Consider the following 22,277-nt stretch of genomic DNA (forward strand, 5'->3'; position numbering starts at 1 on the left):
TGTTTTTTAAAAAATTGATCCTTGTATCCGGAACATGTTTCATGGTTTAAAACAAGATAACAAAAGGAAAAAAAAAACTTTTTCCCTTCACTACCTTTCAGCTTACCTACACCTCTGTCAAAGAGTGCAGTTTAAAATAAAATCATAGTGAGAGGCACCAGACTGTCAGATACAGCCATCTTCCCGCTCACCTATGGTCAGTGTAGATTACATTAGATTACACTTGGTTTCCTGGCAGTCCAAAAAAAGATGTATATGATATATACATCCAGGTGTGAGTGAGACATTGGGTCAGTTTAATTCCTGAACTTTTGTTGACTACATAGCTAGAAAGCATAGGTTCTGTCCTTGTTACATTGGAGGATCAAGGTGTATACCCTTCTATTATCTCCTTTAGAATTTGTTTGATGTGACATAGGCAAAGCCTACCATGATCCCTTGGGATCCCCACAGCTTCATCCATATACTCTCGGTGCCAGATCAGAGACCAGAGGGCTCTTTCCTCTTCATCCAAGCACTTGATGAAACCGAGGAATGGGCGTGACCTTCTCTCCCATCTCAGCCTGTCTTTCAAGGAGGGCTTACTTCCTTTAGTTTCTCCTTTTCAGCCAGTGCCAGATCTTAGTAAATCTCACTTTCCTCATACTCTGAGAAACTTGTACATAAGATTGGCTTCTGGCCTACATATTACTCTGGTGTATCTCTTCTGTGATAGATTAGTATCCCTGACAAGAATGGAAGTTAGCCCAATATTAATTATTTTTATTTATGTATATGTTTGTGTGTGAGTGTGGGTCTGCGGGGTGATTGAGGATGCTAGGAGAGGCTGCAGATTTTCTGGAGCTGGAGTTACAGGCATTGTAAACTGTCTGAATTGGGTACTGGGAACTGAACTTGGATTTACTGGAAAAACAGGAAGTGCTCTTAGCTACTCGGGTATCTCTCCATTCACTACTCCTTATTTTTTACAGGAATTATTTTTAAAATGAAAAAATGTTAAAGTTCCAGGCTAAAGGATAAGTTTATTTTCTCTTTCTATGTGTGTTACCTTTTCCAGTGTTAATACATGACTTTCCTGGAAGTCCATTTGACAGATTGAAGTTGAGATCCCTGGGGACTCTTGTCCCTTTCCTGATTTGAAGGGAAAGCAGAGACACTTCTAAAATGGGTTAACTGTGTGTGTGTGTGTGTATGTGTGTGTGTGTGTGTGTGTGTAAGTAGTTTAGCAGGTAGATGTAACAGTAGAAGGTGGGGTTGCAAAGCCTGGTGGATGGATATCAGTTCTTGCTTTCCTAGATGAGATATTGGCTTTATCTTGGGAAGTGTGAGTAAGGAGTCCACGCCTCCAAACAGAAAGCAGCAATGACTTTCTTTAAAACCCTCTCCAGACACACACGGACATCATGCATCCATGCGTGCCCACATGCAGGAGCATGCATGTGCACATGAGCAGTATGCTAGTGTTTAGTTTTTATCGAAATACACAAATAGGAAGGCTCATGCATCAGAAGGTGTCATGCATCAGAAGGTGATGCTCAGTCTGTGAGTTTGCCCTAAACACACTACAGCATCACTCAGATTCTGAAATGAAGTCTGCTACCTCTCCTGCCCTCTTCTCATTGGTACCCACTGATCTGATGTCCAATAGCATGAAATAAATGTGTTTTTGCTTATTTTCTGTTTTGTATAAACAAAACGTACACAGTATATTCTCTTCCATACATTATACTTGTTTCAACATTATGCTTGTAAAATTCATCCATGCTGTGCCTAGAAATGGAGACTAATCACCTTCAAATTTGGGTAGCATTTTTCCTGTGTAGATTAAAATGTATATATACACTCTTCTTCAGATGGGAATTTAGTTATCTTCTACTATGGAGAATAAGGTTACAAGCATTTTCAGATGCCTTTGGACATATTAAACATTTCTGTTGTAATCTGCTTAGTAGGAGAATGAAGTTAGGGGCATTTTAAAACGTTCATCTTTATTAGATATATCCTCATAGTTTTTCAAAGTTGTGCATATATACAGTTTTACAATTGGTAGAGTTCAGAATTAAATTATTGGTTAAGTATTATCAACCCTTTCCCTCTTTTGGATGCACAAAAGCTTAAAGGAGTTGTTCAATGTTAAGTGCCTATAATTATGTGAATCTGGGTTGAGTTATAGCTCTGCCTGCCTCCAAAGTTCATATTCTCTATTATTATCTATACTACTTTCAGATCTTAGAATTTGTGCTTTGACCCTCATTGCCTGTAACAGGGCCAATACTCGTGTTAGGTATAGTGTCAGGGGGGGGTGACTGTTGCGATTTAGTTGTTGAAGGAGTTAATTTCTGAGACTATTGAGTGAGAAGAAACCTCTATCTACTTTCAAAGTGAGAGGAGAAGCATGCTGAGTCCTATGGCTTTGTCTAAGATCGTGGGTGGTGGGGATCCAAAGCTTTGTTTCAGGAAGAGGGCAGGATGTGAGACTCAAATCACAGAGAGTTCCTTCAGGTACAGATGGGACAGTGTGAATGGAAGCTTTTGTCAACTTCCTAAAGACAGAACTTTCCATAGCCCAGTTTTACTAGAATAGTATTTATCAGGACTCTTGGTCTTGCTTCAACTCAAACTTTTTTTTAAAGGAAAAATAAGATCGCTTTATGTTAAGAAAGTCCTAGGACCCACTCCTCTTTAGGCCCACTTAGATCGAGATTTTAAAACAATACCAGTTGAAATCTGCCTTTATGCCTCTTTTGACTCTTATTTTTCTGTGTTGTCTTCATCCATAGATGAATATTATCTTTAATATTAAGAATGGTATTGTTCACTAAGTATTGACTTTGAGAGTTTAACAACATGGCAGAAAGACTTAAGTGGGTCATATTCCCAATAATTTCAGTTAAAGTCCCAGAATTAACTTTAATTTGACTCAGTTTGGATGGCAGACTTATCTCCAAATCGTTTACTGTGACCAAGAGACTGGAATGCCCTAATGGACTAGCTTAGATTGTGTGATCTGAGATTAAGGTGAATCCTATTTGAATGACACCAACTGGGATTGGTGATAAAAAAAATCTTTTACCTGTGGGAAGAAAGGTGTAGTGAATGAAGATTAAAACCAACATAAAGCTCTTATAGAGCCTCTGGAGTTCTGATATGGGGGTCTAGACTCTATAGGAAAGATTGAAAGTACCATCTGGGCATTGCAGGACTGGGTAGAGGATGGACATCATCATGTCATCCCAACCATTCTAGTTGTATATACTGTCTTATCTCTTGTGTCTGTTTCAAGCTCGACTAAATCCCCATGGCCTTTGGAAAAGGGAAGAAGTGGGTGGGAAGGGCAAATGGCAGCCAGATCTTCTAAACCATACTTGTGGCAAATAGCCCACATGTCAGAGTTGTGTGAGGTCTCCCTTGCATCCTAAGCAGCCGGAATATGAGACATTTGCAAAGATGTTCACCCAACATAAAAACTGTGCTGTTCGATAATTATGTAAATTAGCTGGCAATTAGATAATGTCACTCACTTTCCTTCTCTTGCTTGGTTCCCACACAACAGATAAGTGTTTGGAGCTTCAGTATCATCCTCAACCTTCCTCGTAGTCTCTGGAGCCAACCACCTGGTCCCCAGCTGCCTGTGCTGAACTGTGGCTCAGGGATAGGTGACCATTGATTGACTGGGTGAAAAAGGTTCTCTGTTTTCCTTTGTCCCACTTCTTGAGGGAATGAGATTTCTTCAGAGGCATGTTCTGCTAGATGGCTGAAGAAAGCTGAAGGATAATTTCTGGCAGCACTTCGCTGAAGGCTTTGGATACCTAATATAAGGTCATATATAGCATTTGGACATTTGGAAAAATTCCCAAAGGTCCTGGTAATGTCCCTGGAAAGAAATAGTTAGAGCTTTAGGAAAGAATGTGGGCAGTCAATAGTGGGTCAAGTCCTGATGGAGTGGTTTAATGGTATCATTCTTGCATCAGACCTGCCTGGTACCTATGAGAATGGAAGCTTAGCTTCTTTCAGTCAGCCCTTTAGATTTCCCCTGATGCACAGTGTAGGGATGTTAGTGTGTCCAAAATTAGTCTGATTGAGAGGGAAGGAGAAGATTATGAAGATAGAGGCTCATCTACATAGATTAATTAGTATTATCACAAAACAAGATGGGTAAATTCCCACAATCCTCTCTCATAGGTGTGTGTGCTTGAACATTGTAGCTCTCCATTTATTCGTGGCCTTCCATAGACAATTAGATAGGTATTGTTTTGTCCTCCAGGACCACTTGGAGTTAGTATCTTGAAAAGTTGAGGGAGTACTCAAGAATGTTGTCCTTATATACACTGGGGTCATGTTGAAGCCTCTGCATGGAATAGAAGTCAAAGGAAGTATAGTAGCTCTTAAATTCTGTTTGATGTTTCATTCTTTGTGTAGATATTTCATTGTTCCTGTTCTATGACAATGTCCTGTGTTGGGCAATGTGTTCAAACAGTTGCTTTCTCCAGTCCCCAGGGTGTTGCCACAACAATTTGGTTCTAGTACAATTTTCTGTCCCCAAAGTACACTAGTCTTCTACCAGTCTGTGATGCCTTTGAATATGGAAGAATGTCTTATGGTATTTTGATCCAATGTTGCTTGGAATGAACTAGAGTTAGGTACACTAGAGTTTCCTCTTTCCCAGAGAATGCTGCTTTGGAACTTGGTCAGCATATGTCATTCAGCACATTGATTATTTTCTTAGACTGTCAAGTCTCCCACCTTTACTTCTTGTTAACCACCTGTGGTCTCATACCTCCAACCTACTCCACTCCAACAGTACCAGCCAATGCCAGACTCATGACTTGTGCATTGACTATTACTCTTGAATATTCTTCCTGGATATTTACATAGCTAAGATTCATCTTGTCTGTTGTTTGTGATGTTGACATTTAGCTGTTGACTTTATGTTACCAAAGTGATATTAATCAGCATACACACAAAAAAAATCTTGAACTCTTGGTGGCTGGCACACACCCCACAAGTCAGCATCAGTATATTCCTATGTCCACATTCTAGTTGGCTATCTCTTGAGCCTATGGGGAATACCCATGCCACACTCCAGGAAATACTGCTTGGGTGAAACCCTTTCATAGAACAGAGACTTTTCTGATGATGGATTTGACCAGGCTCTTATTTATTCAGAACAGGAGTTTTCCCTGCTTAAAGGGATGGCATTTTCTCTTCAAAGATAGGAACTGTCTAGCTTTGCTGACGTTTTCATTGTAGATAGAGTTAAATGCAGTGCTCTAACAGAGACCATTGGGAACAACTGTGAATTACCAAATGTGACAAGGATTAAGCCACAGCTTGCACAGCCCTTGGAAATTTTACTGACTGCTTTATCTGAACAGAGAAATCGCCAGCTTGGTTAGGTAAATCAGCAACTTTCTTCAGAAACCAGGTTACAAGCTCAATGGATATTGGCTGCCTTTCTAGTAATAATCAATGACTTACTCTGTCTGTGACACTTCTTAGCTTTTCATGAATTTTCTCAATATTGTGCATATATACATTGTTTTCTCTCTCTCTCTCTCACACCTCATCTACTCATTCCTTCTCATTTTAGAAATAAGAAATAAATTTAGTATATATTGATTACTTACTCTTACTATGTACACATTATACTATTCTCTCTAATTTTTCTCTCAATCTTGGAAAGAGACTATTATTTTGTCCACTTTTCAAATTATTAGTAGAAATGCAAATAGGCTAGGAATATTGTTTTACATTTCATGTACAGGAATTAGAATCCAAACATAGCCTTTCAATTTTTTTTAATCTTAATGTTTGTTTTTTAAGGTGTCCCTAATATTTAGTTAAATAGAGGCTGTTTAGCCTACTTGTTCTCTTCCCCTGTATTATTATTATTATCATTATTATTATTATTTTACATATCGATCCAGTTCCCTCTCCCTCCTTCCCTCCCTTCCTCTCTCCCATGGCCCCTGCCATCTTCCCATCCCCCGCCCACTCCACAGGGAGTATGATGCCTTCCAGGGAGGTCAATGTAACCTGTCAAGTCATTTGGTGTAGGGACTAGGTCCTTTCTCCTGCCTCTAGGTTAAGGGAGTATCCCTCCATGGGGAATGTGCTCCCAAAGTCCTTTTGTGCACCATGGATACATCCTGGTTCCACTGTCAGAGGTCCATTAGACTGCCCAGGCTTTCTAACTGAGACCCATGTTCCCTGGGGGTTTGAGTCAGTCCAATGCTGGTTTCCCAGCTATCAGTCTGGGGGTTCATAAGCTCCCCCTTGTTCAGGTCAGCTGTCTCTGTGAGTTTCTGTAGCCTGGTCTTGCCCACATTTTCTTATCACTCCTCTCTCTGTGTATCTGGATTCCAGTTTGGCTCAGTGTTTAGCTGTGGGTGTCAGCTTCTGTTTTCATCAGCTACTAGATGAGGGCTCTATGATGGTAGATAAGTTAGTCATCGACCTCATTATCAACTTCCCTTGTTTTTTTTTTTTTTTTTTTAATGTGTATTTCTTTCTAAAATTTAAAGTCTTAGGCCTTTTCTCCTTAAATGATGGATTGTAAAATTGAAAAATGGAAATTGTTTTTATATATAAATAAGTAAACATTATATATGAGTATTTAAATGTTTTTAAATGTTCATGTTTTAATTTTGGCTGTTTCCAAAAATATGCTGATATGGTTTTGGGGACTTTCCATGGTATTTGCGTTTTACATCTGGAAAAACTAAGTGTGTCATTAGGAGCTGGGATCGTGGTCTTCCCTTGGCCATGGGAGAACTGGGCCCTTGTCCTGTGTGAAGTACGTAGCATTGAAGGAGTATCTAGAGTTGTCTGACTGGCATCCACACTCCATCAATCTTTTGTGCTATGGCAGGTAATCGTTGGTGCTTAGCCCTAATCCTAATCTCTTCTCTCTCTTCCTTCACAGGTCTTTTCTCTGGAGTCTTGGGATCTGTGCTATGGGCAGAAATGCCTCTGGTCAGCACCATGAAGCCTGAATTTGCTTCTGTTCTGCTCTGGGCCCCATTCCGCCTGAGTACTCAGTTGCTTGCCGTTCCCCTTCCCAGGGCCTGCTTCTGCTAGACAGTAGAATCTTAACACTGGTCCTCGGTTTGGGCCTACCTTTCACTTGGCTCACTTCACTGTTTCCTCCTCCATCACCGCCCTGAGGCTCCAGCCCTATCCTTGGTCTCCCTGGCTAGTGCGTTTGCCCTGAGGAACACATTGCTGAAGGTCTGTTCCTACCCTGGGCTCCTCCTCCTCCTTGAATCAAGGCCTCCGGATCCGTGTGGATAGCTGAGATCTTTTCTTGGAGAATACTTTTCCCTCAACCTGCCCCTTGTTGGTCCCACCCAACATCCCGTCTGTTTCTTCTGCCTCTTTACTGGATTTCTTGCCAGTGTGCCTATCTAGGGCTGTGTTATTCCTTTTCTTCTTTCCTCACTCTCCTAACATCCCTGCTTGTATTCCTCTTCTGTGTTCTCTGTGTATCACTTTGTCTTTTCTATCACCAAAGCCTACCCCCTGCCTCCTGCCCCCAGTCCCTAGGGCTGTTCCCTGGCCTGTGTACTCCTCTGTGCCCTGGCCCCGCAGCCACGATGAGCTTTACCCTCCACTCAGTTTTCTTCACCCTAAAGGTGAGCATCTTTCTGGGCTCCCTGGTTGGGCTCTGCCTGGGTCTGGAGTTCATGGGCCTCCCCAACCAGTGGGCTCGCTACCTACGCTGGGATGCTAGTACGCGCAGTGACCTGAGCTTCCAGTTCAAGACCAATGTGTCCACTGGGCTGCTCCTGTATTTGGATGATGGTGGTGTCTGTGACTTCCTCTGCCTCTCTCTGGTGGATGGCCGAGTTCAACTCCGCTTTAGCATGGACTGCGCTGAGACCACCGTGTTGTCCAACAAGCAGGTGAACGACAGCAGCTGGCACTTTCTCATGGTGAGCCGTGACCGCCTGCGCACTGGGCTGGTGATTGACGGTGAGGGCCAGTCTGGGGAGCTACAGCCTCAACGGCCCTACATGGATGTGGTCAGTGACTTGTTCCTCGGTGGCGTCCCTGCTGATATCCGACCTTCTGCCCTGACCCTCGATGGAGTACAGAACATACCCGGCTTTAAGGGATTAATGCTGGATCTCAAGTACGGCAACTCAGAGCCTCGGCTTCTGGGGAGCCAGGGTGTCCAGTTAGAAGCGGAGGGACCCTGTGGTGAGCGTCCCTGTGAAAATGGTGGGATCTGCTTCCTCCTGGATGGCCATCCTACCTGTGACTGTTCTACCACTGGCTATGGTGGCACACTCTGCTCAGAAGGTAAGACCTGTGTGTGAGTGATAGGGTGAAGGCAGAATGGCTGAATAGAAACCAGTTCTATGTGCAAGGGTAGCTTCAGCTGCATGCTGTATAACTGGGCCTCCTTCAAGGAGGTGGTAAAAATTGTCTTTTTACTCTCAGGAGGAACAACACCAGATCTCAACATGAAAAGATTACAGGCTACTCAACTGTGCACTGTGACTCAACTCAAAGGGCTAGGTGAAGTAGACTGCAGAGTCTGTATACAGCTCTGCAGGGTTGGCACAGTATGAGAAACAAGAGAGTGACTAGCAAGGTGGCTAACTCCACTGCCCCTGACTCTTGGAGACTTGGACCCCTGTGGGTGGATGGGACATTTCACATTGCATCTTCCACATTGCCTGTTCAGAGAGTGGAGGATGATGGCCTGTGCATGGACATGTTGCAAATCAGTCTTGTTATGCCATGCCTTAGCCCATGAAAAGCATCTAGAAGGCAGTCAAGAAATCATTTGAGAGCCTTCTGTCCTTGTTCTAGCAATGTTATTTCATGAGGCTCCTCTTTAGAGATGGTTTCCTTTCCCGAGAGCTCCACACACTGGGATCTGTGTGGGTGGGCACAGGACTGGTGGAATTCCTCAAACTACACTAGAAATCTGCCTACATCTAACCACAGCGTGAGACAGAGAGGGAGGGAAGAAGAGAAGGGAGTGAAGGAGAGAGAGTAAGGGATAGAGAAAAGGAGGGAAGAAAACAGAGTAAAGGAGGAAGGGATAGATAGAGATAGATGGATATGTAGATATATAGACAGACAGAGAGGTTTTCCTGCAAAGAACTTAAGTTGCATCAACCTTGCCACACTAACTTCCTAACTTCTGTTTGGTATTAGATGTGAGGAATTTAATATAACAAAGTCAAATGAAATATAAACTCCAGGTCTGCTGCATTCACTACTGGTTTAGATTTGGGGAAGAGAAATCACTGAGAGGTTATCAAGTATGTGAGAAATGATGAGACAGATGCGTATTTTGAGAGGGCAGGATGCTGAGGACACAGATTAGGTTACACCCTGATTCTTCTTGAAATGTTTCTTCTTATCAACCTATTGGACCTCTTCATGGAGGTTGGGGCATTCCAAGATCAATGGTTCTTAAACTCATCTGAACATTGAAATCACCTTGGGGGGAACTGCGAAACTTTCAAGCCATACCAGCATCTCTTGGGGGTGGAATCTCAGCAACTCTATCTTTAGAGCTTCTCACATGATCCCAATGAACAATCAAGGGGAAGAATGCCTTGGTACAGGCACAAAGAGGTCACAGTGTTAATGTTGGGAATCAGGGTCTCTCCTGGAGTTCTTGGTCTCATTAATAAAAGAATTTAAGAATGGGCTTCAATAGAAGCTTGAAAATTTTATTAGATTAAAAAAAAAAAACAAACAAACCAATAAACATACAAAGTTCAGCTAAGCTGTGAATCTCAGCAGTTTCCCAGGGGCAGAGAGAAGGAAATGAGCCTTACCCTTTGAGATAATCTGGCATGGAGGCCAGCCACATGGTGAACAAGCAGCCACATGGTAGGGAAGGGAGTTTTCAAGAAGAATAAGGAAGCCCAAAGTGTCAGAAAAAGCATACTTAAGCTAGGACTAGGACCATAAATAAAAATACAGAATAGGAGAAAAGGTAAGAGATGCCTATCTGAAGGGCTCAGAATGGTTCACAAGCCAAGCTGAACCCCGTAGTGGCTCCTGGGGACTGCTTTAGTGGGGAAAGTCTTCTGGGAAGGAAGATTATCCCATAAGATAAATTATTACTCCAGCTTCTCTTTAGAACATCTTAAGGAAAGCATCCCTTCCCCGGGTAGTCCTGCCTCTCTGAGGGCTGGTCTCTTAGTCAGATTATTGACCTGCCCAACTGGAATATTAGTCAACCCAGGCTAGAGATTTCATTCCCTAGAGGAAATAATTTTCCCTTAATGGGCTGTTGCTTCTGTGTCAAGAAGGTGGGACCAGGTAAGTATCTTGTTCCTTCCTCTGTTCACGCAAGGGCCTAATTTTCGGATTTGTTTTTAATGTATTTATGGGTGTTCCTAAAATGTTTTGGGAATTGTCCATCCCTTATAAAGCAGGTTATGTTTGATATAAACTTTATGTACTAGGAGCTATGTTCAAATATTGTTATAAGTCAAATCTAGGTTTATTTTCTAGGTGAAACATATTGGAGACTGGCATGTTGGGAACTGCGCAGGAGTCCCCAGTGTAGGTTGTGCATGGGTTCCTTGGAAATATTCCCCTACTGTTCTGCTTCTGTCCTCTACCAGGCTAGTTTTTACATCTCCTTTCTTGGGATGGAGATGCTGGACATATACATTATCCCTTTAGGTCCACAGACATATCCAGCCTGAGGTCCCCAGACCACTTGCTTCCAAGATGACTATAAAAACGATTCAGCACATCTGTAGATGACAATGTCATGTTATAGTGTTAAAAAGTGAGGCACCCTTGTAGGCTTCAAATTTCTCTCATTGAACTCACAGGAAAGAAAGTTGGTGGAGAAGAGGACCAGAGTTCACTCAACACGTAAAACTACACTGTTGGAACGAGGCTATTAAAGGGCTTCTTCCAAGCAGGTGCCTTCCAGAGCTGATTGACACTCTGAAGCTTCTTGGCATTGGAGAGCATCCTGCCTGAAGACACTGACACGATCACTTTTCTTATTCTCCCAGAGGATCTGTTCTGCTCTCAGAACTTACATTAAAAGTTGATTCTTCCTTTTGAGGGACCAGGACAGCTGCAAGTGTGTTGTTAATGTGATGATTATCTCTGCTAGCATTTGTGTGTGTGTGTGTGTGTGTGTGTGTGTGTGTGTGTGTGTGTGTGTGTGTGTGTGTTAAAAGAACTCATTTCCTCCAGGCAGGTTTGGATCAGCACTTTCGGCAGGAAGAATTGACACTGTATGTGTGTGTGTATAAATTTGTTTTTTCTCTCTTTTTATTTATTTTTTGTGCATATGTATGTTATTCTGTCCTCAGTGGAATTTCTTCAGAACAGATTGAGTGCAGTTGCTTTTTTAATGTTTAAATACAATATGTATATTTTAATAATTGTTCTTTTTGCAAAGTTCAGATTTCTTCTCCTGTATAGAAAGAAGCAGAGCAAATAGACTTGGTGATAACTCAACATCTAGATAGCCTGAAAACAGAATGGCCCAAAGGTTTTGGTAAAAACAGATATTGGGAGGTAGGGGAATGTACTGTGGATGACTTGAAGCCTGCTGATCCCCGTCATGTCTGATCAGTGACAAAATTGCATTGCAGACTATTACAAACTATCCCTTGTCTCCACATATAGTTAAGTTTTGGAGAGTAAGCACAAACACACACCTGTGAAATGTGGAAGGGGTCAAACCAGAGCAGTTTCTAAGTGTCAAGCAGATATGCACGAACATGATAAATAACCTAAACAAATGCCTGCTTTTTCCCTAGGGAAAATGGGAAGTGGGTAGTGGACATGTAACCACACCTCTCTCCCCATCAGATCACACATACCACGAAGAGAAATCAGGGAACTTTCCCACAGTAGTGGGGCTTAGGTATCAAGGACCCATTTGTCCTAGTTTGCTGGAGGGACCCTTCCATTTGGGGGTGTGTTTTGTACTTTACTGGTTCTGAGAGCAGGGGCAGCTGGGTGGGTTCCTGCAGTTTCCTATGGTCTATTGGGGCCTGTTGGAGGTGTGCTTTGTAGTCCATCAGTTTGTAGCATACCTGTAGTGTTGCTGTTTGTTTGCTTGGCCTCTCTGGCTCTATGTGCCTCAATGGCTCTAAAATGTGTCTGTACTTTACCCCAGAAAGAATACACAGATGCATCCATGTCTTTATGTGTTTTGGGCTATTCTGATTCCATGTGAGAAGAGGAGAAGACAACAGAGATAGTTGATGTGGAGGACCTGGGCCCAAGGATAAGGGGTAGTGGACCCACTGTCTTCTCTTTTGGGTGAAGGATTGTGAGCGCTGGCTGCGAACTGACCTCTGAACTAGGTAAAACGTCACTCTGCAGCTCATGTCCTCATTGACGGTCACACTGAGCATTATGGCACACTGTGGATGTATGGAGAAGAGGTTTCAGCTTCGTACTCCTAGAGATATTATGGTTAAAAATAAAAGGCTTTGATTCTCAACCTGTAAATGGCCATGAGGACAGAGGAAAGGCAGATAAAACCAGACAGTTTTAAGACGAATGCGGTTCGGAATTTAGTGGGGGCGTGGCCTAGCGCTCTCGCCTGTCCTTTGTCTAGGTCAGTCCTGTGATGGGAGCCTTGAAGCTTAGTGGCCAGAGAGTGACTCAGTGTCCCCAGCTTCTTCTAGGGACAAGTCCCCTTATAGGCTACGGAAAATTTGTCATTGCCTCAAAATGAGTTGAGATGATTATTTTTGAAGTATTCTTAGTTATGAAAGTACATGCACTGAATTTCTCAGCAAGCTCATAGCTGTGAAGCATCGATTCACTGCCAAGGCATATAAAGCTTAGTCCCAGTTCCCCTGAAGACTTCATTTAACATGAAGTCAGCCTGTTGCAGGGAGAATGGGGCCAGGGAACAACGGAGAAGGTTTGAGCTGACCTCCCCTGAATGAATCTCATGGCATGGGCCTATCTATCATTTGATTGACTGATAGGTGGTTTGACTGATCCCTGCCATGTGGTCTTTGCATTCCTTCTGGAAAGCCAATTTCAATGACTTTTCTTTTCCTTGAGAATTGTATTACTCTGCCCTCAACTTTCAAAACTAAAGAATGACATAGGCCCTGAAGCTGAGGTTCTCAGCCCATTGTTAAGGAACCAGGGATGCCTGGTTGGAAATTCCTGTTGCAGTAAAACATGGTCATCTTCCCTCCTTGTCCCAAGTTTACACCCTGCTGCAATTATAATGTGACAATTTGTGTCAACTCTTAAGGCCCTGGAAGCCTGGGCACAAGGGCCATTGAGAGCAGTCGGAAGAAAACTGATAGCTCCCTTCCCAACATTTCCCTTTGATTTGGAGAAGGTGGAACAGCAGAAAGATCTTACAATGTACACAGAGGAGGGACTGTGACCCTGAGCCCCGACTTCCCACCTAGCATTCAGGCTTTCAGTGGGATCAGCCCCTGCTCTCTCCAGCCCAGCCCAGCCAGCCAGCCAGCCAGCCAGCCAGCCAGCCAGCCAGCCAGCAGGGGCTGTCGCTAAAGGGAGCTTGAATAGGGGTCTGATTGCTCCTTTTCCCTCCTCTTCTCCTGATTACCAAGTGAGATTTCCTGGGTATGCTGTATGCTAAATGGCAGAACAGCCGCCTGCCACTTACTCCAATTATCCCTCTTTTAACTGCTGAGGGAAGAACAATTTTTTTCTAATCTCCCCCTCCCATAACATCCCTGCCTCCTCCCTTAAAGAAATAAGACCCCTTTTCCTTGTTCTCCCTTCAGTGGGCTGACAGCAGGCTTTTCCCTTTGCAGAGCCTGAACACCAGCTGCAAGCTGAAAAGGGGGTGGGCAGTGGGGAATTATTTGGTCCACATTCAGCAAGGTTGAGGGTCAGGCAGGCATTGTGCCAGGAGCCTTGGAGTGGTACACGAACTTGAATTTGCATTTGGTAATGAGATGCCACAGGCCCAGCACTGGGGGCTAATTATTTTCAAGACCCCTATCTCCCTTTGCAGGCTGCCCTGGAAGGATGCTTTCTAGTTCCTGGGGCAGCTGCCCATCAGCTGAGTCCCACCCCACTTCCTTCACAAGAAGAAGAGGTGAGGTACAGGCTGTGCTTGGGGGATGGGATGACTATGTACATTTACCCTCTGACCACTGGATTGCCCCTGTACACACTGGCCCTGCAGTGTGGTCTATAGCAATGAGACCCCAGAGTGTAACTGAAGTGAGAAGCTGTGGGGTGTATCTCTGCCCAATGTCAGACGTTCGAGGACAAAGTAATAATGGAGTTATTATCACCATCACCATTGTGGAATATCGCCATTTACCTGACATTCTGGTGTGTTCATATTTATTGGCTTATCTACTGCTCACAATCCTATGGGGCTGATGTGATGGAACATCTGGTTTGCATAAGAAGAAACAGGGGCAGAGAAATTTGGGACTCCAACAAAATTTATACAGTGGCCAAGAGTGTGATCCCTGGGATGAAAATAACCTTGACTGAAATCTGGTCTTGTCCATTTATAGAATGTGTATTTGGATAAAGTTTGTGAAGCGTCAATATTTTCATTGACAATAATAAATAACAACAGCCACTCCTAATAACCACAGAGCATTTGCTTGATATCTATATGGTTATAAGTGCTTTGAATGCAGTTGCTCTTGTAACCCTCAAACCCGCTCTTGATACACAACTATAGTTCTATCTTGTAGGTAAGGAAAGTGAGAGGCAGGGGATTCAACAATTTGTCTAAGATTTTCAGATAAAAGGTAAATCTGGGCTTCAGAGTCCACCTTCTTCAATTGTTTCTGTTATACTCATAAGAAACCAGACCTCAGCGTTTTTGAGGACATGGAATGAGATAAAGTGTACAAAGCTATCTGCATAGACTTTGGGACTCCTGGCCTGTGTAAGAAGAGTGTTTATCCATGAGGCATCCCTTTGAACTTTGCCCACCTCCTTCCTCCATTTTCCTGTATCTCAGGAAAGGGGGCAGGGGCAAAAGGAAGGGGATGTCAGGGGAACACAAAATCATTGCTGTTTCTTCAGTTCAAAAGCCAGGGGTTGCTGACTGTGGCATTTTGGTTGGATCCCATTCACAGCTCTTTGTCTGCATGTAGCTCCTAAGCAACTCAGCAAAGGCAGAGGGGAAGCTTCACCTTTGTGAATAGGTGAGGAGATGCAGACCCCTGAGTGTCACTGAACTCATGTGTAGAAGGTGTGAGACTGAGATTGGCTGCTGCCTTCTCTCAAAATGGAGTGCCCAGACATTTTACTCCCAGTAAACTCCCCTCATTGACACAAATGGCCTGTGTCTCCATCGTGAAATGGAGCATTGCCTTCCTGGATGTCTAAGATAAGCAAAATGTCAAACTCCCAGTGCAGGAGGTTATCAGCTGGGCCAGTCCCAGGAACCTTGCTGTTCCCAGCCAGGGAGAACAAAAGAGGATATGAGAAAGTGAAAACAGATGAAAATTAGCATTTGCTTCCCACCCTTAAGACCTTGATTTACAGCAAAGTAAATGGAGACTGGACCCAAGGGTTTCCAGGCAGTTGGAGCAGAACCTTAGCAGTTGGAGGAGCACCGTTGGAGGAGGGCAGCCTCTTCAGACTTACCTTTGGGTTCCTAGGTACCAGGAGATGCCCATCACCCACTCAGGGCTGGTGATTAATAGAGGTCCCTGGCTTCTTTTGTCAGACCCCTGATTTCCTCCTGCCTTTTGTTATCTTTACACATAACGCAACCAAATTCTGTTTTCTGTGTTTATTTTTCTCTTTTTCTTTTGCGTGTGTGTAGTGGGAGGGACAGGATGACAGAGGCAGATTTATGCTAATGGAATTAAACCTTTGATAAATCTTAACTTGCTTGAGCCCCTTACAAAGCCCCAGACCTAATTTTATACTAGCAAATGTTTTTATCTTAAGGACCCACGGATATCATAGGCTTCAGGTACCACTTCTATGCACCGATCCTGGTGGAGAAGACTTGTTGATGTCCAGTGATGGCACTGTCACTGTGTGTGTGTGTGTGTGTGTGTGTGTGTGTGATTCCCTCCAACCAGTGACTATACGTCATCACAGACACGTGTGCTACTTTGTAACCCACAGAACTGGAAGAGCTATGACTGGAGAAGGTGGGAATGGGGAAGGTATAGAGGAATACACTTTGTAAAGGGGAGGAAGAGGGAGCTTCAAAAATATCTAGGGGTTTAAATAGAGGAATTGTTTGCAAGTATTTGCTGCAGATTCAGAGGAACAAGCTAGTATTTAAATGAAAAGATAACTCTAGTTATTCCCCCCAGGCTTTTCTAGCTAAACTGGGGATCTTTGATGTGGTTAGCTCTCTGGGGGCTGTGTTGCAAGTGACAGTCAGTGGCCAGCAGAGGATAAGGACAAAGTATGGCTCCCCAGGCCTGTCTTCATGATCTGTTTGGAAAGCTACATTACCAGTGGGTTGTCCTTAATGCTGCTTTTTCTCCAGGAACTGGTGTCTCTGGGTGACCTATTTAAAAGCAATATGGGTCCCCCTTTAAATGTGTCTTTGTCTGTGCCTGCTTTCAGACCTTGACTTCTGTCCATGAGGTTCCTGACTGGTGTATTTTCCAGAGTGCTCTCTCTCTGTCTCTGTCTCTCTCTGTCTGTCTATCTATCTATCTATCTATCTATCTATCTATCTATCTATCTATCTATCTCTTTCATTTATAATCCCAGGAACCAATCACTTTAAAAATAAATTGCCCTCATAGTTATCCAGCTGAACTTCCTATATGTATTCAGTGATAAACCTTGCTTTGCATCTAGTCCTAGAAATGAAGAGTGCTTTCAGCTTTTGTGGGGGATGACCCTAGGCATGCAAGGGAAACAAGGGCCTGAAAATGACATTGATGACAGAAAGTCAGGGCAGGAACTACAGGACCATCCAGCTCTTGGTGTGCAGGTTTTCCAGCCATGAAACACATTCAGGAGTCTTATTTAAATACGTGTGTATGTGTGTGTGTGTGTAGGTGTGTATGTGTGTGTGCATGTGTGCATGTGTGCACATGTGAGTGTGCATGCATGCATGTGCATGCACATGTGTGGGCAAGTGTGTGGAAGCCAGAGGAAAACCTCAACTATTGTTCTAATCTACGGGCATCATCTATTTTTTTTCTTTTTAAAGGATAAGGTATGTTTTACTAAGTAGGCAAGAGTGGCTAGCCAGTGAGCCTTCAAGAACCACCTGTTTTCATGTCCTCAGTGCATCCCACATTTACTTTTTAAATTAAGGGTGTGGGGATAAAACTCAGCTCCTCACACTTTCAGGGCAAGCACCTTACCGGTTGGCTCACCCCCTTTGTAGCTAAGAAAATGGCAGGGGAGTTTCCCCTTCAAGTTTCTTGGTGAGACACTATTTGCTATTTTCTTGTCACTTTGCCTCTCATCTGCCAGTTTGTTTTTCCTGAAGTTGTCTGTGTGTCAGTGTGACATCTGCAGAAAAAAGGCTGTTCACAGCCCTGTGGCTGTTGGACACACTGGGGTTGGACTTTCTGCCCTAGGTGACAGTTCAGTCCAGACAACCCCGTAACTGCTCCTGTAGGTGTGATTGGAAGTATACTGCTCGCATCCCTGGAACACAGAAAAAGTGCACAGAGAGAATGTGCAGATTATTTACTTAATAAGTTGCTTTCAAATAAAAACGAGGACACCACTTGTGAGGCGAGATAAGCTGGGTAGCAGAGCTGAAATCTCTCGCTTGTGATCCAAGCAGCCAGCAAAGGGCCAACCAGGCTGGGAGGTCAGTGAACACTGAAGGTTTCTTCATGCCGTGTCATTTTCTGAAGCTTCTTGCCACTCCAGATGGGGCCCTGTTTCTTGCATGCTTAGTTCTGAAGGGCTAGAGGAATGGGGAAGAGTGGGCTCGGAGATTGATGAGACTCTGATCCGAGGGCTCCCAGGAAGACTAATCCTTCTGCAGTGCATTTGCTCTCATCTGGGTCAGAAACTACAAGAATGCAGCTTGGATAGAGGAGATATATAACAGAAAGGTTCTGGGAGCCTGCCTCCTTTAAGGGGGGTGTGTGATGAAATCTGAGGAGGCTCTTGCAATGCAGAAGAAATCTATGAGCTAAGAAGTACGATCTTTGTGTGTGTGTGTGTGGGGGGGTATTCTAATGTGTTTCTATGGCCTTCTAGTTATGGAAGCCAACCTGCATTTTAAAGGATGCTGGGATAATGAGTTTAAGGCAACTTTAAGGTTGATTAGATTTAAATACTTATATGTCACAACTTAATTCTAACGACTACCCTTCCATCAGTAGCAGACTAGTCACCTGTAGCCACCTGTAATGATGAAGGGCTTGGTGCATTTTCAGGTTAGTTTAATGTGTCCATGATTAGCTCAGAGTATCAGAAATCTCTGTTGTTGGAACATACCATGCTTTCAAGCCACATAGTCACTGTCCCATTCCATTTAAAGCATTTTTTTTTTTTTTTTTGTGAGCCATGTGGGTAAGGGGGATGAATGTGAGGGTGGCCGTCTTGACCTTTCTAGATTGTGTGTGTGTGTGTGTGTGTGTGTGTGTGTGTGTGTGTATGTGTGTGTGTGTGTGCAGGAATTAACTATGTCAAAGCAAAATTCATAAGGGATTCTCTTGCTATTGAAGGTATTTTCAATATGTAGCCTGAGGGTTATATGCACCTTGGGATAGTTATGCGTGTGACCTAACCAAAACCTTACTTACAGCATAAGATTCTTTTGTGATTATTTTTTATAACTTTATCGTACAGTTCTAGAGTATGAACTTTGTAGATGGCCACAGCATGTTGTGATCTCAAAGGGTTGGAATCTGTAAATAGCACACTGGGTCTCATTATTTAGAATTAATAATGCAGTTGAGTAATTGCTTGTGTGTGTGTGTGTGTGTGTGTGTGCGCGCGCGCGCGCGCGTGCACATATGCCTGGAATGTGTGTACATGAGTACATGCTCACTTGTTTGTGGAAGCCAGAGGTCAGCACTGGTGTCTTCTGCTATGGTTCTCTGCCTTACTTTTTGAGACAAGGTCTTTGGATGAACCTGGAGTTCACCAACTCTGCAAGACTGTCTCACCAGCAAGCCTCTGGGATATTTCCCAGTACTGGGATTACAAGTGTGAACCACCATGTCCAGCTTTTTACATGGGAAATGGAGCTCACATGCTTGCTTTCCATGTTTGCTTACTAAGCATATCCACTTCCTGTTTGTGACTAATCTTAATGTAGGAAAGACAGTTCCAGCCCAGTACAAGGCTTTCTGATGCTCAGCACTGGTCCAAGGTACATTAGGTTGTTCAGTTAATGAGCTTTCTCTTTTGTGTTGTTTTGCAGTAAGCAGGTGACTTACACTCCAGTCATTTTGTTCCCAAGCAGTTTGCAGTGAGTAAGATTCAAGGTTAGCTTTATTATCTGTCTTATTCCATTTCTCCAAGATGTGTTGTCTTCCTCTTTTCTCACTTGGGTTTTAACATCTGAATTTCTAGCCTCCTGAAGATCACGAATTGTTCTTAAGGCTGTGAGAAGTTCTGGAATGCAGAGGGAGAGGGAACTTGATTGAACTGATTTTTTTTTTTTTTTTGACAAGTTTGACATGGTAGTCGAGGTTTTATGTATCTAAAGTAAGAGGATTTTGCTAACCTAGTCAGATGCTTTAGGTTTTGTTGTTGTTATTGCTTGTTTGTTTTGTTTTTATTTTATTTTTCCTAGATGAGAACATGAGATAAATTAGTATAGAATAGTGGTTCCTGGAAACTGGCCTTGGAACCATATACCCTATTCAGAAATGCTCCTAACTTTGACAGGTTACCCAGCTATCCATGCTCTTGGCACCGATGGGCAGGAGTCTCTCAGGGAGTGGTTTAAGTTGTACTACTAGTTGTTTCCATGTGGGTATAGACTGGATTCCAGTATACAAATTTTCTCCTGGATTTCAAAGAAGTGAGGCTAATCTTGGCTCTTGGCTAAATCTGTGTTAGGAGACATGTTACTGACCTGACAGCAAAGAAAAAAAATCTCATAAACTTAATGATGTAAAATTATTTGCTTTATAAAAGATTTTATTTTATTTTATATGTATGAGTGTTTTTCCAGCCTGGATGTATGTGTATCATGTGTGTGCCTAGTACTAACAGAGGCCAGAAGAGGGCTTTGAATCTCATTGAACTAGAGTTATGGATAGTTGTGAGCCACTTTATAGGTATTCGAAACCAAACCTGGGCCCTCTGCAAAGGCATCAAGTGCTCCCAACCATTGAGCCATCTTCTTATCCCCAAACAGTTACTTTTAAAAGAAACTATGAATATCATGTTGAGTTCAAGAAGTGAGTTTGAATTTCCCAGGCTTCATGGAATGCAGACATCTGTTGGAAGTTGGTATGGCTGTCTCAAAAAATGACAGTGTGCAAGAGTTAACATGTTTTTAGGATCGGTGCATTTCAGTACTGTGGAAAGTTTAGGATGTACCTATTCCAGTTTTCAGCCTCGAGTTAATGCAGAGTCGGCCTATGCCCCCCATCCCATGTTTATAGCCAATGGCTACATTTTTAATGTGTCTGTTGGCTCTCTTTAGTTTCCTATCCGTAATGTTCATTGTGGTTGCTCAGCTGGGTTTTCCCATTCTTGGTGCAGGAGTGAGGATAGACTCTCCTTGGGCACAATAAAACATGAAACTAAGAAGGGAGGTCACTCCTTTCCCTTTAGTAATTGATATCCCTGCAGAATTGTATGTTACTGTTATGTCTGTTACAAAGAAGACACTCAGTAAGAGTTTGTCACCTTAATGAAGTGTGTGTGTGTTTGACAGAGAGATAGAGAGGTACATTCAAGTTTCAAGTGCATACCTGTGTGTCTGAGATTGCATGTTGGCATGGAAGGGCTCAGTAATATGTGGGCAGATTCATGTTTATATGCACATGAGCTTAACAGTGTCTATTGAATAAATGAATCACTGAAGTCATCCATACCTGGGAAAAGTGGTGTTTATGTGGGACAGCTCTTACTGAATTTATGTTAAGAGTATACACATTCTGTTTGGTTTGATCTGCTTGAGAATGAACTCAAAAGACTGTTTTTAGGTGGTAGTTTTTGTTTACAAACCAATGGTTTTCTGTAACAATTATAGGCAGCCACCAGCCAGGGATCATGTAAATGCTTGTGAATTGGCTGTTTGAGATGTGCATGTTGTTGTCACTGGAGATGGAGAGGACCCATTAGTTCCTGTAGATTCCCTGGGGAAGACAAGCTTCACTAGGGACAGGATAATTGTCCTGAGATAAAGGAAAAGCTTTCATATAGAGGAGGAAGAGGATACTTAGGCAAAAGAGTTGAAGGAATGAGAGCTACAAAGGAAGAATTATATGATAGAACTGTGGGCCCACAGAAACATGCTTTTTTGTTAAGCTGTATCACTGTGGGATACAGAGGATGCTGGAGCGGACCTGGGAGAAATGTGCCTGTGTATGGGCTAGCATGTATTTGCTTTCAATGCAAGGACTCCTTGGCTTTGGATGCTTTACAGCTAAATCCTTCCCCCTGTTTTGTCCTGTATATCTGCCTAACAAAGGGGTGTGGGAGATAAGTCACTAGATCAGCAGCTTCTAAAAAAGTGATATCAGAAAGAAAAAAAACAAACACAGTTATCACATATGGAAGTTGTTCGTAAATAAACATTCTGCTCTGAGGAGACTATTGTAAAGATGTTCTTTCCTAAGGAGGGATTTTGTTCAGAAAGGATCAGAGGCCACTTATCAGAGTGCAACTCTACGTTCTCCACTTCAGCTACTGTAACAGTATCTTCCAATGAAAGCCTGTGCTGTCAGGTGGAGGTTGACTCTAAATTATCCCTGATGCTAGGGCTAGTGTTCTCGATGCTTTTTGACTCTGTGTGTTGTAGCCTCATTGATCTGGCCAGCAGGCTCCAGAAGGTACTTTCTTACACCTTATCCTTTGGAGGCCTCACAGTTGCAAATATTACCCCAGAGCCATTTTCAGATGAAAAATTACTGGCTGGTGGCAAGTTTAGGCTTCATAAAAGAAAGTCCTTTGCAAAGCAGACTTTGATGTCTACTCTTCAGTGTGGTGGACTAGGCCTTCTGTTTGCTGGAATAGGTTCATTTATTGAACTTTCACAAAGCGAATGACTGTTATCTACCATATGGTCTCTTCCCTTAAGGATCCTATAATCTAGTTTGGAGGCCCATCAAGCAGAGAGGCACACATACATCAGAACTGTTCTAGGGCCAGAGCCAGCAAAAGGGAGTTTGAAGTAGGAAGAAACTTCACTAAAAAGATCCTGGGTCAGGACTTGT

The 22,277-nt window shown here is 43.1% G+C and overlaps 1 protein-coding gene across 22 annotated transcripts in view; it reads left to right on the forward strand.

Annotated features, from left to right (window-relative positions):
* The first annotated feature begins 7,510 nt into the window (after positions 1-7,510).
* Nrxn3 (neurexin 3) overlaps positions 7,511-22,277 on the forward strand; it is a 1,441,261-nt gene continuing 1,426,494 nt past the window's right edge. For all 22 annotated transcript variants that reach the window (XR_007835231.1, XR_007835232.1, XM_051196126.1 and 19 more), the window contains exon 1: positions 7,511-8,304. Coding sequence is in view for 20 of the 22 variants with exons in the window: in XM_051196126.1 (XP_051052083.1) it covers positions 7,596-8,304 (709 nt within the window). In the remaining 2 variants the exon portion in view is untranslated. The remainder of the gene's footprint in view (positions 8,305-22,277) is intronic.

This window comes from Phodopus roborovskii, unplaced genomic scaffold (genome assembly GCF_943737965.1).
Source record: "Phodopus roborovskii unplaced genomic scaffold, PHOROB, whole genome shotgun sequence".
NCBI classification, from domain to species: Eukaryota; Metazoa; Chordata; class Mammalia; order Rodentia; family Cricetidae; genus Phodopus; species Phodopus roborovskii.